The 25,443-nt window shown below is 40.4% G+C and overlaps 1 protein-coding gene across 3 annotated transcripts in view; it reads right to left on the minus strand.

Moving 5' to 3' along the window:
* NUDT3 (nudix hydrolase 3) overlaps window positions 1-25,443 on the minus strand; it is a 109,091-nt gene that overhangs the window by 67,880 nt on the left and 15,768 nt on the right. Inside the window, exon 2 of one of the 3 annotated variants that reach the window (XM_033424209.2) lies at window positions 5,720-5,800. The exons of 1 other annotated variant lie outside the window; for it this stretch is intronic. In XM_033424209.2, the coding sequence (XP_033280100.1) occupies window positions 5,720-5,800 (81 nt within the window). Of the gene's footprint in view, window positions 1-5,719; window positions 5,801-16,405; window positions 16,466-25,443 lie in introns of all 3 variants that reach the window. One more of the 3 variants, XM_049693752.1, reaches the window with a different exon arrangement.

Here is a 25,443-nt window from a genome sequence, read left to right on the forward strand (position 1 = left end):
CATTTGGAGAATGAAATGGCCTCACAACACCCACCCAATGAAGTATGCAGAAAACAAAGCCTTTTTACCCATGAAATTATAATGAATTATAAACTGCTATTTAAAACAGACCACTCTAAAAGGAAAATTTTTAAGAGAATACTTTTAAAAAGTTACTACAGTCTTAAAAAAATTGCTTTTAAAAAAATAGCTTTTTAAAAAAATTGAGGTGAAGTACATATAACAAAATTAACCATTTTAAAGTGAATAATTAGGTGGAATTTAGTACATTTACAATGCTGTGAAACCACCACCTCTAGCTCCAAAACACTCTTGTCACCCCAAAATAAAACCTCATAACCATTAAACAGTTAGTTACTCCTCATTCCAGACCCCGGACCTCCAGCCCCTGGTAACCATCAATCTGTTTTCTGCACCTATGGATTTGCCTATTTTGCATATTTCATATAAATGGAATCATACAACATGTGATCAAAGGGTCTGGCTTCATTTACTCAGCATGTTTCTGAGGTTCATCCACAATGTAGCATGTATCAGTACTTCATTCCTTTTTATGGCTAATAACAGTCCATTTTATGCATATATTACAATTGTTTTATCTATTCATTTATTGATGGACATTTGGTTGTTTCTACCTTTGGCTATCATGAATAGTGTTGAACACTGTATACAAATATTTGAATACCTGTTTTCAATTGTTTTCCATATATATCCAGGAGTGGAATTGCAGGATCAAACATAATTCTGTTTAACTTTCAAGAACCACCAAACTATTTCCATAGCGACTGAACCGTTTTACTTTCACATCAACAGCATACAGGTATCCAATTTCTCCACATCCTAAGACTTGTTATTTTCCACTTTCTTAAAGTGGGTGTGAGGTGGTAAAATTAGTTTTAAGAATGTCCTAGGGCTTCCCTGGTGGCGCAGTGGTTGAGAGTCCGCCTGCTGATGCAGGGGACACAGGTTCGTGTCCCGGTCCGGGAAGATCCCACATACCGCAGAGCGGCTGGGCCCATGAGCCATGGCCGCTGAGCCTGTGCGTCTGGAGCCTGTGCTCCGCAACGGGAGAGGCCACAACAGTGAGAGGCCCGCCTACCGCAAAAAAAAAAAAAAAAAAGAATGTCCTAATAATTACTTAACTTCTGAAGGAAGGTAGAATGCCTGACCAGTAAGAATGGGAAATAGTAAACTCTTATTCCCCCCTTAACCCCAAGAAAAACCTCAACTAACTAGACTCTTTCTCCCAGAAAGTAAAAATTTACCGGATATCAGGAGAATGAGAAGACAAGGCACAGACTGGGAGATAACACTTGCAAAAGACATATCCAATAAAGAACTTATCCAAAATATACAAAGAACTCTTAAAACTCACAATAAGAGGTCTTCCCTGGTGGCGCAGTGGTTGAGAGTCCGCCTGCCGATGCAGGGGATGCGCGAATGCCCTGGTCGGGGAAGATCCCACATGCAGCGGAGCGGCTGGGCCCGTGAGCCGTGGCCGCTGAGCCTGCGCGTCGGGAGCCTGTGCTCCGCAACGGGAGAGGTCACAACAGTGAGAGGCCCACGTACAGCAAAAAAAACACCAAAAACGAAAAAACCTCACAATAAGAAAATGACCAACCTAATTAAAAAACAGGTAAAAGACCTGAACAGTCACCTCACCAAAGAAGATATACAGATGGTAAATAAACATATGAAAAGATGCTCAACCTCATTTGGCATTAGGGAATTGCAAATTAAAAAAAAAAAAAAAAAAAAAGGCGATACCGTTACACACCTATTAGAATGGCCAAAATCCAGAACACGAAAACACCAAAGGCTGGTAAGAATGCAGAGCAACAGGAATTCTCATTCACTGCTGGTGGGAATGTAAATTGTACAGCTACTTTGGAAGACAGTTTGGTGGTTTCTTACAAAACTAAACATACTCTTACCAAAGGGTTCAGCAATCATGCTCCTTTGTGTTTACCCAAAGGGGTTGAAAACTTGTGTCCATACAAAAACCTATACACAAACATTTATAGCAGCTTTATTCATGATTACCAAAACTTGGAAGCAACCAGGTGTCCTTCAGCAGGTTAATGGATAAATATCCAGACAATGGAATATTATTCAGTGCTAACTATTAAGCCATGAAAAGACATGGAGGAACCTTAAATGCATACTACTAAAGGAAAGAAGCCAATCTGAAAAAGCTACATACTGTATGATTCCAACTATGACATTTTAGAAAAGGCAAAACTATGGAGACGGTAAAAAAGATCAGTGGCTACCAGGGACTACAGGAAGGGAGAGATGAATAGGCAGAGCATGGAAGATTTTTAGGGCAGTGAAACTATTCTGTATGATACTCTAATGACGGACACATGTCATTACACATTTGTCAAAATCCACAGGATGTACATACAACACCAAAAGTGAATCCTAATATAAACTATGAACTTTGGGTGATAATGACATATCAATGTGGAATCACTGATCGTAACACACGCATCACTCTGGTGGGTGATGTTGATAGTGGGGAAGGTTATAAGTGCGTGGGGGCAGAGGACATATATGAGTACTCTGTACTTTCCACTCAGTTTTGCTGTGAACCTAAAATTGCTCTAGAAAATAAAGTCTATTAAAAAAAAAAGTATTAGGGACTTCCCTGGTGGTCCAGTGGTTAAGACTCTGTGCTTCCACTGCAGGGGGCACGGGTGTGATCCCTGGTTGGGGAACCAAGACCCCACATGCTGTGCGGTGTGGCCAAAAAAAAAAAAAGTATTAAAATATTTTTTTTAAAGGTATTGAATATATTTTTAAAAGTTATTGCTGGATTCCTTTAAAGGACTAGTAAAGGCTCAATCTGAACTCACAGGATTATTAGTAACAGTTGTAACTAACATTTTTATAGCAATTTAGAATGTCCCAAGTGCTATGCATGTAAATATAATCTAACTTAATTCTCACAATGACCCTAGGAATGAGATGATGTTAGTGGACATATTTCTATTTTACACTTGAAGAAACTGTGGTTTCAAGAGGGTACAAACCTGAAGTACACACATGACTACAGTAATCAAGACGGTGTGGTACTGGCACAAAAACAGAAATACAGATCAATGTAACAGGATAGAAAGCCCAGAGATAAACCCACAAATATATGGTCACCTTACCTTTGACAAAGGAGGCAAGAATATACAATGGAGAAAAGGAAGCCTCTTCAATAAATGGTGCTGGGAAAACTGGACAGCTACATGTAAAAGAATGAAATCAGAACACTATCTAACACCATACACAAAAATAAACTCCAGATGGATTAAAGACCTAAATGTAAGACCAGATACTATAGAACTCTTAGAGGAAAAACACTCTTTGACACAAACTACAGCAAGATCTTTTTTGACCCACCTCCTAGAGTAATGAAAATAAAAACAAAAATAAACAAATGGGACCTAATGAAACTTACAAGCTTTTGCACAGCAAAGAAAACCATAAACAGGATGAAAAGACAACCCTCAGAATGGGAGAAAATATTTGCAAATGAAGCAACTGACAAAGGATAAAACTCCAAAATATACAAACAGCTCATGGAGCTCAACATCAAAAAAACAAACAATTCAATTAAAAAATGGGCGGAAGAACTAAATAGACATTTCACCAAAGAAGATATACAGATGGTCAAGAGGCACATGAAAAGATGCTCAACATCACTAATTATTAGAGAAATGCAAATCAAAACTACAATGAGGTATCACCTCATACAGGGCAGAACGGCCATCATCAAAAAATCTACAAACAATAAGTGCTGGAGAGGGTGTGGAGAAAAGGGAACCCTTCTGCACTGTTAGTGGGAATGTAAATTGATACAGCCACTATGGGGGTTCCTTAATAAACTAAAAATAGAACTACCATATGACCATAGTATATGCCACAACTGGGCATATACCCTGAGAAAACCATAATTCAAAAGGACACATGTGGGCTTCCCTGGTGGCACAGTGGTTGAGAGTCCGCCTGCTGATGCAGGGGACATGGGTTTGTACCCCGGTCCGGGAAGATCCCACATGCCGCGGAGCGGCTGGGCCCGTGAGCCATGGCCGCTGAGCCTGTGTGTCTGGAGCCTGTGCTCCGCAACGGGAGAGGCCACAGCAGTAAGAGGCCCGCAAACGGCCAAAAAAAAAAAGGACACGTACCCCAGTGTTCATTGCAGCACTATTCACAATAGTCAGGACATGGAAACAACTTAAATGTCCAATGACAGATGAATGGATAAACAAGATGTGATACATATATACAATGGAATATTACTCAGCCATAAAAAGGAACGAAATTCGGTCATTTGTAGAGATGTGGATGGACCCAGAGTCTGTCATACAGAGTGAAGTAAGCCAGAAAGAGAAAAGCAAATATCGTCTATTAACTCATATATGTGGAATCTAGAAAAATGGTACAGATGAACCTATTTGTGGGGCAGGAATAGAAACGCAGACGTAGAGAACAGACATGTGGACACGGCGGGGGAAGGGGAGGGTGGGCCGAATTGGGAGATTAGGTTTGACATAAATACACTGCCATGTGTAAAATACATAGCTAGTGGGAACCTGCTGTATAGCACAGGGAGCTCAGCTCAGTGCTATGTTATGACCTAGATGGCGGCGGAGCGGGGGAGGTCCAAGAGGGAGGGGATATAGGTATACATATAGCTGATTCACTTCATTGTACAGCAGAAACTAACACAACATTGTAAAGCAATTTTACTCCAATAAAAAAAAATTAAAAATTAAAAAAACAAACAAAAAACATGTTCTTTCCTCCACACCCGACTCCATTTGACGGCTGTAGCACTATCCATTAGCTAACACTCATGAGAGTCCTGGGAGTCTGCAGCTGAATAAAGGGCAAATAACACTTGTTGCAGCTTCAGTTCTACAGCAAGTGGTTTAAATTTGCAAAACATGCTCAGCATATACAGTAACAATCACAACACTCAAAGCTAGCAAGAATATCATCTTCCTCTCCACTTTTCTGGGTAACCAAAAGCCAACAGATGTTTATAACTGGTTTATGATCTGTGAGGCTGTATTATACACTAGCAGGCGTGCCAAGGTTCCTTCGGTTCCAAGCCAGCAGAGCTTGGGAGTCCTCCAGATTCACACACTCACCTCAAGAAGGATAAGGGGTTACTTAGGTCCCTTTGCAAGTTAACAAGTACTGGCTTTTAGTCACTTCCACTAGAGGAAGGTAGCTATGCAAAATATATTAGCAGAAGTGACAAACAAGGGAAATAAAAACACAAAGGGCAGACTTAACTCCTCATTCACCTGCAGCATTGATAAATAACTGAATTTTTATCCTAGTCCATTAAAAGGAGGGAGGGAAGCAGGCTTCTCATTTAAGGGTAGGTAGCAAACTCAGCAGTTGTGGGAGATTAGGGAGTCTTGGCAGTGGGAAGTGGGCCCAAAATAGACGTATTAAACACCACTAGGTGAGAGTTCCGATCAGCACATATTTTTAGTAATTGCACATTTATAACTTTCACATGTCCAGTTCAAAATTAGTCTAGCTATCAGTCTCTTGAAATGCCAGAAAAATGATTCCTACTCCACAGGCATCCTCACAAAGGAAAAAATCATGTAGTCAAAGCCCAGCACTGATTCTGCCGCTGCGCTGGATGGAACCTTGTAACCCATCTTGACAGTTACAACTGTCACTCCCACCATTCACCTTTACTCACCCTGCACCCCTGCCTCCAGTCAAAAGGAACTTCCTCTACCCTCCATGCTTGATTTGTGGGTGGGGGTGATGGTGTGGCAGCCTAGGGAAAGCAGGAAGAAGAGAAATGTGGCAGAGACTCCTGGTTGTCTCCCAATATCTGTTCCCAGCTTCATCCTTGGGAAGCTACACAAGGAATCCATTTGCTAACTAACCAGATTGAGTTAAGTTCTCAAACTTGACCACACTTTGTTTCAGGTCACAAATTTCTCTGCTGGTATTTTCTACTGCTGTCAAATTACAATATTACGAAGACTGTTTTTATCTACCTCTGTTGGACATCAAGAAACATGTTTAGATGATTGTAAAAAGTCAGAAAACAAGACTGGCATAGGAAATTGTAATAGCTCTTAAGTTGTCCTTATTGTCAGTCACTGCAAATATAACTAAATTTAAATGAACTAAGGTTTTGCTCTCACATAGAAGCTCAAGCCTTTTGTTCTCTAGCACTGAAAAGACTCCTGCATCATTTTCAATGTTTCCAACAAGAGTTTAACCTGTTGTTTCCCTTCTGGAGAAGCTTTTTTAAAAATGCTTATATTTTTAAATATGTATTTTTACTAACAACAATTTCGAAATTGATGACAGCACCTAAGTCTAAACAACAAAAAAATCAATATGTAAATCCTACCCATCCTTTGAGATACTATCAAAACAAATGATTATCATGTCACAACCTATAATAGATCATTGAATCTATTATAGTTGAATACAGGATAGAGAAGGAACACTAGTATAAAAATGTAAGTTTACAAGGAACATAAATATATTTATGTAAATTTCTTTCAAAATTATTTCTACGAGATCTGTAAGTTGCATTCAACGGATCAAAATCTGTATGTGACATGAATATGTCCCCATACTTCAAAAGCTAATAGCAAAAGAAAAAATATAATGATGAGTAATATCTCCATCTTGACTTTTTACTAGTGGGAATTAAAGGTTACTCACACCTTCAATGTTATATACTGAAAGATACTGTACTTGCAAAAAGCATCCTGAAATCTCTCATTTTTCATCAGTTAGAAATAAAATTATTCTAAAATAATGAAATAAACTAGTAGTTTAATGGTAAAAATTCCAAACTTCATGTTAGCAACTTTTGTCTGTTTTGTAAACCATAATGCATAGCTACATCTCACTGTGCGTTTTAATATGCATTAAGTACTAAACAATTTACCTGTTGACAAATCACTTCTCTTATGTGATTATTTTAAACTATGTGAATGAGAAAGGTAGAAATATATATTGACATTCACTGATTCATTCAAAAACTATCTCTTGGGAATGTGTATTTGTCTTGTCTAGGCACTGGGCTACACTGGTAAGCAAGACAGAGGAGACTGCTGCTGTCATGGACTCAGTGTTAAGGGAGGGAGCCATGTAAAGGGGAAATATGGTAATATTAGACAGTGATAGGTGCTAGGAAGAAGATGAAAGAGCATGATGTGACAGTGTGTGACTTGGAGAGCTATGTTAAAGAGAGCCAGGGAAGACCTCTCTGAGAAAAACCAATAAATTGATCTAAAGTGATTCATCTTTTACTTAAAATCATTTGTTTATCACATGCCACCCCAGGATGGTGAAGAGATTTTTTAAAAATTTCTACAGACGATTACAGCTAGCCATGAGCTGAGCAGGGGCCAAGAGGGTCTTCTCAGGAACCGTAAGCAGCACAAGCAGCTAGCTGGTAGAGACTCCAGAGACAGGAGACTAATCCTGACTTCTCCCTAAAAGGACTAACACAAGTGCCTCTGCTAAGACATGTAATACTCATAATCTTGGAGACAAAGCCAAGATTTCCTAGAGGCAGTTTATTATAAGTCTATTACCTGAAAGATTAAAAAGAAAGGAAATTGTTGAATAAGACCCTGAAACAATATTTAGAAAGTGTTACATTTTTTTCTGGTTTATTTTAAAGAATTGATGACTCCTCAAAGAACATGGCAAGTGTTACTCAAAGTCCAAAGAAAATGTTTCTGACTACTTGCACCTGTCCATTAGGACAGACTTTGCTTTGCTGCCTTCCTGGCCCCATTCTACAAGACATCTTCGGGATGTTCTCTGAACCCAAACATGACCATATCCTTTGCTCTGAAGAGGGTTAAGAGAGCACAGTTCCAATTCAGCTTAGTTCTTTGGCCTCAGTGTGAGAAACCATGCTGTCACGTAACCTGGAGAAAGGCACAGAATTTGAAGTTTAAGGAGCTGGTAAGATGGTGAAACTGGCTGCCTTCCTTCTTCCTGTGCTTGGTCTTCACACTGTGATACCACCAACCATCCTTCAAGTTCAGGATCCTTCAGCCATCCTAGATTCAAGTCAGAAACCTAGGAGTCACCAGAGTCAACTTCTCCCTCTCCTTGACCTCTCATATCTGACCTGTTACCAATTCTGGGATCTTCCTCTCTACATCTCTGAAATCTGTCCACTTCTCTCAGCTCCTCTGCCACTAACCTGATTCAAGGCATTTACCTGGACAGAATTACTATAGTGACTGCCTAACTCGTCTCCCAATATATGTACTCTCCCCGCTCCAGTCTACTCACTCTCTGCAGTCCAAATTATCTTTCAAAACAAAAATCAAGTTTCCCACCTACTCCTGCTCTTATTAAAACCCTTCAAATGCCTTCCATTACTTTTAAAATCACAACTATAATCAGATGAAACAAGATTGACCAAGTACTGATGAAAGCTAGATGATAAGTACGCTGAGTGTCTCTCTTCTGTATATGTTTGAAATTTTCCACAATAAAAAGTTTAAAAATAATGAACCACCAAAAAAACAAAGAAAGACCATGGCTGACAAGGATTCCATGGTCTGGCCCCACCTACCTCACTTCATGCTTGTACTCTGCACCTCTGCAGCACTGGCCTAATTTCATTCTTCAACTGCTCTAAGCTCCTTCTTACTACAGAGTGTTTGCACATGCTGTTCCCTCTATCTGGAACGCTTTCATTAACTCCTACTCAGAGATCAGGGCAGCCTCCCTGAGACACCCCTGCCCACTATGTCCATATCAAGGTCTTTTGTCAAATGGTGCTATTAATTGATGTTCCTTTTTCCTAGACAATGTCACCTCAGTTTGTGAGCAAATATTTCTGAATGTGGTTAACTGTAAACTTCATAAGAGCGGAGTCTGTATTTTTGCTTATCAGTGAATACTAAGCATTTAGCACAGGACCTGGAAGAGAGCCAGCACTTTAAAAGTGGTTGTTGAATGATTACTATCTAAGACTACCAAGGGAATCGCTTTCAAATTTTTATAACAAAACACATTCTAAATTTATAAAAAATTATTTGTTATTTTGGTCTCAGTTTCCCTCAAGTTGCTACAGAGAAATCGTTCTTATTTATTCCCTTTGGAGAGTCTTTCCTTTGAGATATTGGAGTACTCAACATTCCTGTGATGGAAGTATCATGATTACCAACCAAAAATAACCACACAAATCCACACCCTGGTCTTGTCTCACTCTTCTTCATAGTTGCTTCTCCTCCTCCCTCACCCAAATCAACATCAAAGGACTAGAAGACACTTGCAGATAAATTCCCTAACAGACCCCAGAAACTTCCTTTCAGTTCCTGCTCCAGATGGCTGGCAAGCAGATATCCCTTAGGGATGCTTCAGCAGAGGCCCCAGGACTTCGCTCCGTTCTGCTTCCCTTGTGATTACCACTAACACTCCTTCTGCAATATATTCCAGGCATCATCACAGGGCCATTTACTTTGTATCATGTGGTAAATTGACATTAAAAGGGCTTATCTTTTCATTTTATCAAAACTTCTAGGAGACAGGCATAAAACAGAAGCTAGAAACTAAATCTGATTTAAATGATTTTATTTTATCATGTTAACATTCAGTGTAACAATTCATGTAACTAGAGAGTGACATCCTGAACATTAATTCAATATTTCTTAGAACTACAGGGCCATTAAGACCCTAAGAAATAAATGGCCAGCAAGGAGACTAAATTTATCAAAATATCTTCTAGACAAAAAAGCACATGAAGCATCTGGCACAGGCTTCATGAAATAATTCAGACATCATTAATCCAAATTTATAATTGAGGAACCAAGTAAAAATTTAACTTTAGTCTATCTATGACCTGTGAAGTAAATCAACAGTAGAGTCAAAAAAAAAAATGTGAACATCCTCAAGTACTTGTTCATATGAAAATAATCCGTGTTAACTACAAATCACTCTTGTCAGGTAAGGCTAAACAGGGAGGACCCCCCCCCCACCCCGCTGACAGGGAACACTCTAATGCTATGTAAATATGTATCTGTGAATCAAGAAAGCTCCACAATATGTTGTTCAAACTGCTAACTGGCATTATTACTGGTAGATAAATCTGAATTAAGAAGGTTCTTTAAAAAAAAAAAAAAGAGGTCCCATTATACTTTTAAATCATATTTTTGAACACAAAATTGGCTTCTAACACCAGAGCAGGAAAGTAAGCAAATTTTAGAATTCCTCTTAAGGAATTTCTTTGAGGCAACCATTCTTCATAAATTAAGTAATTACCAGGACATCCCTGGAGGTCCAGTGGTTAAGACTCCGCGCTTCCACTACAGGGGGCATAGGTTCAATCCCTGGTCGGGGGACTAAGATCCTGCATGCTGCACGGCACAGCTAAATAAATAATTACTAAAATTATAAGAATAAGACTGTCTACTCAAAAGCTGAATAAGGGTACTTAAAGACCTTCATGCATTTTTAAAAACTTTTTTGCCAAGTTCAGTAAATAAAAAAAGTTTAACAGAAATTATCTTTTTATCTAGAAAGGAGAGTTAAGACTGCTTTATCATTTGCTAATTATAAAACCAGTGCTAGAGGAGAAACCTTCTGAAAACTAGATCATTCTCTTCCTGCAGGTAAGGCTGCATTTCAATTTTAGACAGATGGAGCCCATCTTTAAGGAAAGACTTAATAGCCTATTACAGTGTTTATTTGCTGATTGTCACTGGTGTCAGATGTTTGCCCTTGTATTTAACTAACTCCCCCTGCTATCATTAGTCCCATTCTGGTGTTTACTGGATGTTGAGTAACCTGCTTACATATACCAGACCACTTATTAAGTAATCCCTCTTCTGTGGCTCTTCCTCTGGTAGTTACCAGAAGACTTAGGTATCCTGTACTGCCAATTAATTGTATGCATGGTGGCACTGACCAAATGTTTAAGTAAGCCATTCAGTGTGTCTATACCAGCCTCAAGTATCAGAGCCCTTGAGAAGGCTGTTCATGTCTATCACTCCACAGAGCTAACTTCTTTGGTAGAGAACTTGGTGTCAAATTCATTGTATCAATACAATTTGCCTGCCATATCTTAAAATGTGTATAGACATTTTTTTTTAATCAGTCTTCTATTTCTTTGTCTGTCAGCATAATGCCTATGGGTGGAATTAGATGACAGCTTCCAGTTCTGAACTCCCAGGGAACCAGGGAAAAGCTTTGCCTGTACACATGATTCTTCTGGTAAAGTTTGAGCTTTTTTTTTTTTTATTGGAGTATAGTTGCTTTACAATATTGTGTTAGTTTACACTGTACAGCAAAGTGAATCAGCTATACGTATACATATATCCCCTCTTGTTTTTTTAAATTATTTTATTTATTTTTGGCTGCGTTGGGTCTTTGTTGCTGCATGCGGGCTTTCTCTAGTTGCGGTGAGCAGGGGCTACTCTTTGTTACAGTACACGGGCTTCTCATTGCAGTGGCTTCTCTTGTTGCAGAGCACAGGCTCTAGGCACGTGGGCTTCAGTAGTTGTGGCTCACGGGCTCTAGCGCACAGGGTCAGTAGTTGTGGCGCATGGGCTTAGTTGCTCCGCGGCATGTGGGATCTTCCTGGACCAGGGCTCGAACCCATGACCCCTGCATTGGCAGGTGGATTCTTAACCACTGCACCACCAGAGAAGTCCCTATATCCCCTCTTTTTTGGATTTCCCTCTCATTTAGTTCACTACAGAGCACTGAGTAGACTTCCCTGTGGTATACAGTAGTTCTCATTAGTTATCTATTTTATACCTAGTACGTCTACGTCTAGGTCTGTGTCTCTATTTCTGCTTTGTAAATAAGATCGTCTACACCAATTTTTTCAGATTCCACATATATGCGTTAATATACAATATTTGTTTTTCTCTTTCTGTGAAGTCTGAGCTTTAACCCCAGTCAGCTTCAGAATTACTCAGTCCAAAATATAGTGCCAATTCTGCAGAAAGGGCTGTGATCTTCCTGAGCACAACCAAGACAATTATCATTATCAAGAAGCTCCTAGATCATCAATCCAGAATGCAAAAGAAACAGGTTAATAAGGACACTAGAACTCAACCTACAACAATGTAACAGCTGGGGCAGGCAGGGGAACAACTGCAACAGTAAGCTGATCAGCCTGATCACTTCAGCAGGGATAGCCAGCTCTTTCCTAGCATGGTCACTGTGCTACCTTTAAGAGGTGACACCAACCAAGACGAGATCCATAAATCCTGGTCTCAGCCAGACAGTAAAATTCTCTCCAAATAAGAAAAAAGGGGGCTTCCCTGGTGGCGCAGTGGTTGAGAGTCCGCCTGCCGATACAGGGGACACGGGTTCGTGCCCCGGTCCGGGAAGATCCCACATGCCGCGGAGCGGCTCGGCCCGTGAGCCATGGCCGCTGAGCCTGCGCATCCGGAGCCTGTGCTTGCAACGGGAGAGGCCACAGCAGTGAGAGGTCCGCGTACCGCAAAAAAAATAAAAAAAAAGAAAAAAGAAAAAAGGGGTAATCATCTATGTATTGTCTTTTCAAACTTACATATGAAATAACACCAGTCTACAACATCATTTTTAAACACAAAAAAACCGTGATAATATATGACATGCTAAGGATCAAGAGCAAAGAAAGAACCGCAAAAGCATGGAAGAGGCAGCACTGGTTTTTGTTTATGTTGCTGCTTCTCCTAAAGTTAACTGTTTAAAGGCTTTGACTTTGATTATACACTTTAATAATGAACCTAAATTTGGATTTCATTCAAAAGAGTAAATATTAAGCAACATACTTTCAAATGCATAAAAAAATCATTGATTAGGCGAAGTCCTTAAACAGTTCTAGGAATGGATGACTTGACAAAAATGTGAGTTATGAATCTGTTTGCATTTCTTCCTTCATTAGGAATCATTTGGGGGAGTTCCCGGTGGTCTAGTGGTTAGTATTCGGCGCTTTCACTGCCGTGTCCTGGGTTCGATCCCTGGTCAGGAACTGAGATCCCACAAACTGTGGGGCATGGCCAAAAAAAAAAAAAGAAATCATTTGGCCACTGGTTTTACAGATCTGTGTTTTATATCAAAGTTAATAAACACATTTATGGACTTCCCTGGTGGTCCAGTGATTAAGACTCCGCGCACCGGGAGCCCGGGTTCCATCCCTGGTCAGGGAACTAGATCCCGCATCCTGCAACTAAAGATCCCGCGTGCCACCAATGAAGATCTTGCACACAGCAACGAAGATCCTGCAAGCAGCAACTAAGACCCAGCGCAGCCAAATAAATATTTAAATATTTTTTAAAAAGTTAATAAACATATTTTATATAACTGATGGTTGTTTTCATTAGTGTTATTAGCATATAAAACAGACCTGATTAATCAACTGTTTTTACCCTTTTGATTTCCTATTAATAAATTTTTCTAACATTTTTATACATTACCTATAAAAAAACCTGTAAGTTATAATATGACCATTAAAACAAGGATAATTCTAGGGTAAAACCTGACTGTGAAAGCTAATCATTGGAGCACATATAAAACATTGCACCCTAATCAGACAGTACACTTAAAAATATTCCTTGACATGGAGGATAAGATGTTATAAATTTAAATAAACTTAAAGAAATTTAAGGGCTTCCCATGTAGCACAGTGGATAAGAATCCGCCTGCCAATGCAGGGGACATGGGTTCAAGCCCTGGTCCGGAAAGATCCCACATGCTGCGGAGCAACTAAGCCCCGTGCACCACAACTACTGAGCCTGCACTCTAGAGCCTGAGAGCCACAACTATTGAGCCTGCAATCTAGAGCCCGCGAGCCACAACTACTGAAGCCTGTGCGCCTAGAGCCTGTGCTCCGCAACAAGAGAAGCCACTGCAATGAGAAGCCTGCGCACCACGATGAAGACCCAACGCAGCCAAAAATAAAATAAATTAAAAAAAAAAAATTTAAGTATACCTCATTTAGTGAGAACCTTGAACCAAAATGGGAAGTTCTATAATGGTTAATCCTAGAATTCACTTGAGATAACCAGATGTGAAACTCACAAGTAGGCTAATTTGTTGCTATATTACATTACCCCAGACTGTCCTTTTGCAGCTTCTTTGCCATTTTCACAGCTGTATTTGACATTGTGTATTACCCTTAATTGCCCCACCCTCAATCTCTTGGTTTTTGTTTTGCTGAGAATATAGAACACCCACATGTTTCCATCTCTACATTCACCTACCCACCTACATCCACGCCCACATACCCTGCCTCTCCTTCTGGTACTACAGAGGCACTATCTGTGCTCCAGGTGAAAATCAAACCCTCCACCTGTGCATTAGATCTTCTCTCTGCCCTACTTAAGGACATTGCTCCAACAATTCTCCCCCCCTCTTCTGCACCATAACATTTTACCTTTCTCCCAGATCAAATCATTTCCATCATCATAAAACATGCTTTAATTTCTCCCTTAAGAAAAAACAAAACCCTCTCGACTCTACATCCCCCGTCTATCTACTGCTCCTCTTTATAGCAAAGTTATTCAATAAAATTGTCTACAATAACCGATGTATATTCTCCTTTACCCATTCTCTCCTGAACCCACCACAAACAGAATTTCATTCCCTTATCAAGGTCACCAATTAATGACCTCCAATGGTCAACTCTCAATCTTCATCCCACTTGACGCATCAGTAGCCTTGTCATGGTGACATTCACTCTGCGTTGAATCAATCTTTCCTTGGCTTCCAAGACACATACTCTTCTGGTTTTGTTGCCCCCTTGCGTGCTACTCTTTCTTTAACTCCTTGCCTCTAAATCATGCAGTGCTGAGGGACTTGGTCCTCAAGTTGTCTTCTCTTCTATACCTACACTCTCTTTGTGATCTTGTCCAGGCTTGTGACTTAAAATACCACTGACAGGCTGACAACTTCCAAATTTATATCTCTAACCCGTACTTCTCCCCTGAACACCAATTTCTATGTACAGCTATTTCTCCCCATCCCAAACCTGCTCCTTCAGTAGTCTTCTCCATCCCAGGAAATGGCAGCTCCACCCTTCCAGTTACTTTGGTCAAAAACCTTAGGGCCATCCTTGACCCAACTCCCATTTCACACTCAACCAATTAACAAAATCTCACCTTCAAATATAATCCAATTGTGACCTCATACCACCTCCTCTGTCAGCATCCTGATCTAAGCAATCCTTAGCTCTTACTTTGATTAAAGTAGCAGCTCCCTAACTGGTCTCTCTGCTCCCATCATTGCCCCTTTGCTGACATAGGCTATTCTCAACACAGAAAGAAGGGAAACCCCTTTTAAACTCAGATCATGGGCTTCCCTGGTGGCGCAGTGGTTGAGAGTCCGCCTGCCGATGCAGGGGACACGGGTTCGTGCCCCGGTCCGGGAAGATCCCACATGCCGCGGAGCGGCTGGGCCCGTGAGCCATGGCCGCTGAGCCTGCGTGTCTGAAGCCTGTGCTCCGCGACGGGAGAGGCCACAACAGTGAGAGGCCCGTGTACCACCAAAAAAAAACAAAAACAAAAAAACAAACAAAAAAAACTCAGATCATATCCTTCTTCTGCTCAAAACCCTCTAATGACTCCCCATCTCACTCCAGATCCACATCCTCATATTTCACTGCCAAAGTCCTTACAAAGACTTTGATTAAATGAGATTATATCTTGTAAAGCTCCTAACACAGTACCAGGCAAAAAAGCACTTGACTAATAACAATGCCCTTCCTCCCATCAGAGTTTCACATCCGGCTGCAGTTACAGTCACTTAGTGCAGCAGTTCTCAAAGACTCCTGAAGGGCCACAGGCCTCTGAGGGGCCGGTACTATTTTCATATTAATACTAAGATGTTATCTGCCTTTTCCACTCTTATTCTCTCAGGTGTATACAGTGGAGTTTTCCAGAGGCTACATGCCATCACTCTGACAACTAATGGAATGTGTGCTTGTATAGTCTTGTGTTATCTGGAATTTTCTAAGATAACAGGTTTAGGGTACAAATACGTTTTTCAGAGATTAACTCAGTTTCATCTCAGTTCTGCACTCTTACCAGCTATCATCACTTACACATGCTATTCCTATAAACTGAATATTGTCTAATATACATATCGATAACTTCAATTCTGAAGCTTCGCTTATGCCTACACAAAAACACAAGCAGTACATTTTGTTTTATTTTGCAATGTTTTTAAATTTTTTAAACTTTTCTAAATTTTAAAATTTTATCTAAAACTGCTATTTTAACATTTTATGCCTGTAACAACATTTTATTCCCAAATAAAAGAAAATGTGTCTATAATAACTTTTTTAGATTTAAAAATGAATTGTTTCCTTAAAAAAGGAAGGTTAGAAGACATGATTTCTCAAACCACAGCTGTACCATCCACGTCAAAAGATGATGAAAAAGATGAAACTGACCATAGCAGGGAGTTGTCTGATTCATGAAAGAGGAGTCTATGCCAAGAAAACTGGATGAAACTGAAATAAGAAACAAAAATATGATGGCTTGATGATGTTAATTATTTACCTTATTGTGTCTTATGCAATGACATTTTCTAATATTATTACTGAGGTACCATTCTGAGGCTAATCATTTCAAAGTTTTTTTTGTTTTGTTTGTTTTACTGCTATTTATTTATTTTAGATTTTTTGATGTGGACCACTTTAAAAGTCTTTATTGAATTTGTTACAATATTGCTACTGTTTTATGTTTTTTGGTTTTTTGGCCCCAAGGCATGTGGGACCTTAGCTCTCTGACCAGGGATTGAACCTGCACCCCCTACACTGGAAGGCAGAGTCTTAACCACTGGACTGCCAGGGAAGTCCCTCAAAGTTTTTTAAAAAATAATATTTTATACACAGTGATTAAGCAGGATTTATTCCAAGGATGCAAGGATAGTTCAACGTCTGCATATTGATGAATGCGATACATCACATTAACAAAATGAAGGATAAAAATTTATATAATCATCTCAATAGATGCAGAAAAAGCTTCTGACAAAATTCAACATCATTTATGATAAAAACGCTCAATGAGGGGCTTCCCTGGTGGCGCAGTGGTTGAGAGTCCACCTGCTGAGGCAGGGGACACAGGTTCGTGCCCCGGTCCGGGAAGATTCCACGTGCCGTGGAGCAGCTGGGCCCGTGAGCCATGGCTGCTGAGCCTGTGCATCCGGAGCCTGTGCTCTGCAACGTGAGAGGCCACAACAGTGAGAGGCCCGCATACCGCAAAAAAAAAAAAAAAAAAAAAAAGCTCAACTTAGTGGGTATAGAGGAAACATACCTCCACATAATAAAGGACACATATGACAAACTCACAGATAACATCATACTGAAGGCCAAAAAACTGAAAGCTTTTATTTTAAGATCAGAAACAAGACAAGGATGCCTACTCTCACCACTTATTTTCAACATAGTACTGGGAATCCTAGCCAGAGCAATTAGGCAAGAAAAAGAAATAAAAAGCATCCAAGTCGGAAAGGAAGAAGAAAAACTGTCACTATTTGCAGATGACATGACCTTACAGAACACTCTATCCACCAAAGTTAAACAAATTCAGTAAAGTTGTAGGGTCCAAAATCAATATATAAAAATCAGTTGCATTTCTATACACTAACAATGAACTATCAGAAAGAGAAATTAAGAAAAAAATCCCATTTATGATTGCATCAAAAAGAATAAAATACCTAGGAATAATTTAACTAAGGAGATAAAAACTATAAGAAACTGAAGAAGGGCTTCTCTGGTGGCACAGTGGTTAAGAATCCGCCTGCTGATGCAGGGAATATGGGTTCAAGCCCTAGTCCAGGAAGATCCCACATGCCACGGAGCAACTAAGCCCGTGCACAACTACTGAACCTGCGCTCTAGAGCCTGTGAGCCACAACTACTGAGTCTGTGTGCCACAACTACTGAAGCCCACACACCTAGAACCCGTGCTCTGCAACAAGAGAAGCCACTGCAATGAGAAGGCTGTACACCACAATAAAGACTAGCCCCCATTCACCACAACTAGAGAAAGCCTGAGTGCAGCAATGAAGAACCAATGCAGCCAAAAAAAAAAAAAAGAAACTGAAGAAGACCCAAATAAATGGACAGTTATTCCATGCTCAAGGATTAGAAGAATATTGTTAAAATGTCCATATTACCCAAAGCAATCTACAGATTCAATGCAATGCCTATTAAAATTCCAATGGCACTTTTCACAGCAATAGAAAACAACAATCCTAAAATGTGTATGAAACCACAAAAGACTCCAAATAGCCAAAGCAATCTTGAGAAAGAAGAACAAAGCTGGAGGCATCATGCTTCCAATTTCAAACTATATTACAAAGCTATAGTGATCAAAAGAATATGGTACTGGCATCAAAACAGACACAGATCAACAGGAAAGAATACAAAGTACAGAAATAAACCCCTGCATTTATGGCCAATTAATGACAAAGGAGCCAAGAATATACAATGGGGTAAGGATAGTCTCTTCAATAAATGGTGTTGAGAAAACTGGACAGCCACATGCAAAAGAATAAAACTGGGCTACCATCTTACCCCATACACAAAAATCAACTCAAAATGGATTAAAGATTTGAACATAAGATCTGAAACCATAAAACTCCTAGAAGAAAACATAGGGGGTAGCTCCTTCGCATCAATCTTAGTGATGATTTTTTAGATTAGATACCAAAAATAAAGGCAACAAATGCAAAAATAAACAAATGGGACTATATCAAACTAAAAAGCTTCTGCACAGCAAAAGAAATCATCAACAAAATGAAAAGGTGATCTATTCAATGGGAGAAAATACTTGTAAATCATGTATCTGGGGACTTCCCTGGTGGTCCAATGGTTAAGACTCCACGCTCCCAATGCAGCGGGCCCAGGTTCAATCCCTGGTCAGGGAACTAGGTCCCGCATGCAACAACTAAGACCCAGTGCAGCCAAATAAATATTTTTAAAAAATCATGTATCTGATAAGGGGTAATATCCAAAATGTATAAAGAAGTCATACAACTCAACAGCAATAAAAGATCTGATTTTAAAAACAGGAAGAGGAACTAAATAAACATTTTTTTCAAGGTGACATCCAAATGGCCAACAGGTACGTGAAAAGGTGCTAATCATCAAGAAAACATCACTAATCACTAATTATCAGGGAAATGCAAGTCAAAACCACAATGAGATATCAGTTCAGACCTGTCAGAATGGCTGTCATTAAAAAGACAAGAGATAACAAGTACTGGATATGGAGAAAAGGGAACTTTGTGCACTGCTGGTGGGAATGTAAATTGGTTTAACCACTATGGAAAACAGTATGGAGGTTCCTCAAAAAATTAAAGATAGAACTACCATATGATCCAACAATCCCATTTCTGGGTATATATCCCACGCAAACAAAATCACTATCTTGAGAGATACCTGCACACCCGTGTTCAATGCAGCATTATTTACAATGGCCAAGACATAGAAACAAACTAAGAGTCCATGAATGGATGAACGAGAAAAAAAAATGTGATACACACCCCCACACACAATGGAATATTATTCAGCCATTAAAAGGAAACCCTGCTCTTTGTAACACTGATGGAACCTCAGGGAATTATGCTTTGTGAAATAAGACAGAGAGAGACAAATACTGTATGATCTCGATTATAGGTGAAATCTAAAAAAACTGAACTCATAAAAACAGAGAACAGATTGGTGGCTGACAAAGGTGGGGGTGGGGTGGTGTGCCCATGGTCAAAAACTTTCGGATTTTAGGGGGGTTTTTTGCCACGCTGCATGGCTTGTGGGATCTCGGTTCACCGACCAGGGATTGAACCCAGACCACAGCAGTGAAAGCTACCAGGGAACTACGTGGCTAACCACTAGGCAACCAGGGAACTCCCCAAACTTTCAGTTTTAAGAGAAATATCAATAAGTTCTAGGGATGTAATGTACAGGATGGTGACTACAGTTAACAATATTGTATTATATATTTGAAAGTTTCTAAGAGAGTAAATCTTAAAAGTTCTCATCACAAGAAAAAACATTTACAGTGCAGAAACCAGAAAGACCTCACCTTAACCAAGCAATCAAGGTTAATATCACCAGTAATAAGACACACTGACATCATGTGTTTTATGGTGGTTTTGTCTTTTATTGATTTATTTTTATTTATGTATTTATTTTTGGCTGTGTTGGGTCTTCATTGCTGCGCACAGACTTTCTCTAGTTGCAGCGAGCGGGGGCTACTCTTCGCTGCGGTGCACGGGCTTTTCCTTGCAGTGGCCTCTCTTGTTGCAGAGCATGGGCTCTAGGCGTGCAGGCTTCAGTAGTTGTGGCCTGTGGGCTCAGTAGTTGTGGCACACTGGCTTAGTTGCTCTGCAGCATGTGGGATCTTCCCAGACCAGGGATCGAACCCATGTCCCCCGCATTGGCAGGTGGATTCTTAACCACTGTGCCATCAGGGAAGTCCCCATCATGTACCCTTTGATATGATGCAATGACAAGGGCACATCACTTCTGTGATATTATTGCCAAAAATGCATGACCTCAATCTAATCATGAGAAACCACCATTAGACACAAGTTAAGGAACATTGTGCAAAATAACTCACTACATACTCTGTGTGAGACTCAATTTTCTTCAGATACTTATATTGAAAGATTCTGAATGCAGTAATGAAAACCCAGCTATCTTCAATTAATTCAGACATTAAAGAGATTTGTAAAACCTGTAAAATACCACCACTCTTTTCACTAATCTCACATTTGCTTCTTATTAATGAGCACTAGGGGAAGAGGGTGGTAAACGGAGGGTGGTAATTCTTTAAGATGGTTGGTTGCCATATTCCAAAAAAATGTGTACTTCATGAGACTGGAGAAAGATAAGCCAATAATTATTACAGTTGCCAAATATTATCTTCTTTTGTGATTTAACAATGTCATTTACAACAAGAGTGGAACATTTAAGTAAATTTTTCATCCACTCAATGGGTACATAAACATTAAAATGTGTATGCAGAGTTCAGATTATAAAAAATGTTTATTATACAGGAAAAAACAGATTATAAAATTGTATTTAAATAAATCACAAAGTTATAAAAACTAAAAAACCATAATGATTAAAGAAAAGAATTTCCTCCTTATGTTTTAGAAGAAATTATTTGGAGGTTGAATGGTATTTATCCACACAACAACTGTGGGCCTACTATGTGAAGAGCACCATGGAGAATAAACTATGAGAGACACATTAGAACTCTGGTAATTTATAATCTAGTGGGCTCAAAAGAGGGGGTGTTTTTCCCACATTTGCTACAGTGAGTGTGAAATATCTTTATAATGGAAGAAAACTAATAAAACTGCCTTCAAAAATATTTCGCTTTGGTATTCAAAATATGCCCAAAAAATCCATGTTTCTGATAAATTCAACTTCTTCCCACAATACACACATGCTACCTCCGGATGCATGATCAGCTGCAGCTAAGGGTGACAATGAGCAACAGATGCTGCTGAAGTTGGTACAGATTATGCTCCTATAATTGTATCACAGCCTCTCATTCCACCTGCTTTGTTGTGTTTTGTTTTGAATGCTAGTGTGGGGAGTCAGTTTTAGAAACATATCTTTATTCAAATTTCTCCATTCCACTCATTTAACTCCTTTTGTGGATCTGTCAAAAGAAATTTATATTCTTTCTACCTCTGTACATTATTTTACCAGAAATATCACAGTAGACGGGTATGAACACCCTTCTGGTTTCAGGTCCCTTATCTCCCTGAAGTGACTAGAAAGACCATGTCTTAGTTTACTTCTACAAATTTAAAGATTCTATAAACTTAGGTCCTACCTCCTTCCATATAAAGCCCTTTCAAAGTAAACCCACACAGCTCCATTTATGCATTAAGTCCTTTCTTTCCCAGTTCCTATATTTTTGGATCACAGTCCACACCGAAGTCTATCTTTGTGCAGCTGTGTTAGGCTGTCATGATCAGGATCTGACTTTTTTTATGCCTGCACAATTTGCATTAATGTAATGACAACAAAATTCTACTCACCCTTCAATACCCAGATTTACTTCTTTGCCGCTGTTTCCAACTTCCCAATTCAGCACTAGTCACTCCTCTGTAGCCTAAAGCCTTCGGGAAAGGGTTTTCTTACAATACTTACAACTATCTGTTGACCATTGTGATTCAGGCCTTAGTAACAATGGCTAACAATTCCTGAGTGCTCAAGATGGACCGGGAGGCACTTTATCTATCTTTCTTCACTCAGGTTTCATAGCAACTATAGGAATTAGGCACGACTTATTCCCATTTCACAGATGAAAAAACTGACTCTAAGCCTCCCACTCTTCTGATCTTACACGATACTCCCAAATCAGTCCCAGACCTTGGAACATCTCCACTGTTCCCCTTCCCCTCTCCAGCTCCTATGTGAAAAGGGATAAGGAAACATACAAAAGTTAAACACCATCAACTCTATCCTCTTTTGAGCCCAATAGATTATAAGTTACCAGAGTTCTACAAGTGTCTCTCCTGCTCATAGTTTACCCTCCATGGTGCTCTATACACAGTAGGCCCACAACTGTTTCTAAGGATACATACCATTCAACCCCCAACCTTAGAAACTATCATTTCAATCCCAACCAAACCACTGCAACTCTGCCAGACTTCTTGCCTCTCAAATTCCTATCACCAGACCACTTCCAGTAAATATACTTCACTTCTCTTTCTCAGAAGGATGGGGTCATCTGGAAGGAGTTTTCTCAAATTCGCATCAGTATAATTCAGGCTCTAGGTTTGTTTCCTTTTTTCTTTTCTTTTTCTTTTCCTTTATTTATTTGGCCGCACTGGGTCTTTTTAGTTGAGGCACATGGGATCTTTGTTGCTGAGTGGAGGATCTTTAGCTGCGGCATGCGGGATCTTTACTTGCAGCATGCAAACTCTTAATTGCAGCACGCGGGATCTAGTTCCCTGACCAGGGATCAAGCCCAGGCCCCCTGCATTGGGAGTCCAGAGTCTTAGCCACTGGACCACCAGGGAGGTCCCTAGGTTTTTTTCTTTTATCCACCCTCCAGTCTCAGTAGAAAGTGCATTTCTTTCCTAAAACCTGTCCTAATCAACCCAAATCTATGAGTCCATCTTACCATTTTACTGGAACAGCTTTCGAGAGCCATCGTTCATTCCATTACTCCATCTCACGTTCACACTATTTGACTGCTCTAGGTCTGACACTATCGCCCACCATTCCCTTCTGAAATGTTCTCCTCCCTCTCTGGCTGCTATGGGGCCCCAAGCGCAGGCCCTGCCCTCAGCTTTTCTCCTTGTGCATTTTCTCTTATGCTGACTCTCCATTCTCCCCATCTAAGTCCCTGACACTCAACTCTCTACCCATAGTCTTGACTTCTCACTCCTCTAATCCCACAACATCAGTTCACTGCATTACTTCCAATTTGACATGACAAAAACCAAAGTCTCATCTTCTCTCCAAAACCAACCTCTCTTCTAAATTTCCATTTTTCCTGTCACCCAGGATCAAAATTTTAAAGTCATCTTTAACCAAAACCCCCTTCAGGGATTTCCCTGGTGGCCCAGTGGTTGAGAATCTGCCTTCCAATGCAGGGCACACAGGTTCGATCCCTGATCGGGGAACTAGGATCCCACATGCCACGGGGCAACTAAGCCCACTTGCCTCAACTACTAAGACCGTGCGCCACAACCAGAGAGCCTGTACGCTCTGGAGCCCGCACACCACAGCGAAGGATCCCGCATGCCGCAGCTAGGACCTGACACAGCCAATAATAAATAAATATTAAAAACAAAAACAAACCCCCCTTCATCTTTAACATACCATCCTTCACTAAATCTGTCCATTCCTTTGATTGCAACTCCTCCTACTTCAGTCCTTCACTTCATTCCCCTGCTGCTATGGCTCTCAATTCTAGCACAGAGTAGCATTCTCCCAACAGTTCCTTGTGGTGAAAAGCCCAGCGATTATCCTACATTCCAATCTCAAGCCTTTCCACAACAACCCTTTGAAGGACAATTATGGTTCCCCACTGTGGGATCAAACCAAAGTCCTCATCCTCTGAAATCAAGGTTCTACACCATAAACCTCCCCCTTCACCCTGCCACACCACTAGCCCCACCCCAGGCTCAGGAGCTCAGTCTCGAGCATGCAACAAGCTCATTCCCAACCCCAATCATAGTGAGCCCCCTTCTCCTAACATATCCTTTCCCCTCCTTCCTATCTATCTAAATTCCATCCATTTCTTAAAGCCCAAGATTGACTCTTTCAGTATTTTGCCTCCAACCTGATGTACCTCCAAAACACAGCTCTTTTTTTTTTTTGGAGGTAACTCGCAGCTTGTGGGATCTTAGTTCCCCAACCAGGGATTGAACCTGGGCCCCAGCAGTGAAAGCGCCAAGTCCTAACCACTGGACCACCAGGGAATTTCCTACATATTTTTCTATTTGCTCCAAGTACTGTTAAGTCTTGCCTTTTCAATTTTTCTATCTGACCCCACACAAGACCCACAGTAGCCACATGTTCAACTGTACTGAAATGGCTAAAGGAAATTTAATTCATCAGTTTAGAAAAGTATCTTCCTGGAGACTAGGGAACATGTCCACAGTTTTAAAAATCATCACTGCACCTAGAATAGTGCTTTGTATAAAGTAAGGACTCAATAAATTCTTGTTAACCAATATAGAACTTGGTTACGATGTGCATTTTAAGAAGCATCCTACAGGGCTTCCCTGGTGGCGCAGTGGTTAAGAATCCTCCTGCCAATGCAGGGGACACAGGTTTGAGCCCTGGTCTGGGAAGATCCCACATGCTGCAAAGCAACTGGACCCGTGTGCCACAACTACTGAGCCTGCACTCTAGAGCCCACGACCCACAACTACTGAAGCCCACGCGCCCTAGAGCCCGTGCTCCACAAGAGAAGCCATGGCAATGAGAAGCCCGCATACCACAACAAAGAATAGCCGCAGCTCACTGCAGCTAGAGAAAGCCCGTGCGCAGCAATGAAGACCCAACGCAGCTGCAAATAAATAAATTTATTAAAAAATAAAAAAGAAGCATCCTACAGTTTTCATAAGCTTGCATTTTTAAAATTCATTTTTTATCTGAACCTTGACACCCATAAGTTTTAAAATATTAAAAATTCACACATTCTCATGGGGCTTCCCTGGTGGCGCAGTGGTTGAGAGTCTGCCTGCCGATGCAGAGGACACGGGTTTGTGCCCCGGTCTGGGAAGATCCCACATGCCGCGGAGCAGCTGGGCCCGTGAGCCATGGCCACTGAGTCTGCGCGTCTGGAGCCTGTGCTCTGCAGCGGGAGAGGCCACAACAGTGAGAGGCCCGCGTACCGCAAAAAAAAAAAAAAAAAATCACATTCCCAAATATTCTATAGGTCAACTCTAAAAAGAGAAACCATAAGCATCAAGGGTAGGAGGGTATGATGCTGGTAAGCGT

This window comes from Orcinus orca, chromosome 10, assembly GCF_937001465.1.
Source record: "Orcinus orca chromosome 10, mOrcOrc1.1, whole genome shotgun sequence".
Lineage (NCBI taxonomy): Eukaryota > Metazoa > Chordata > Mammalia > Artiodactyla > Delphinidae > Orcinus > Orcinus orca.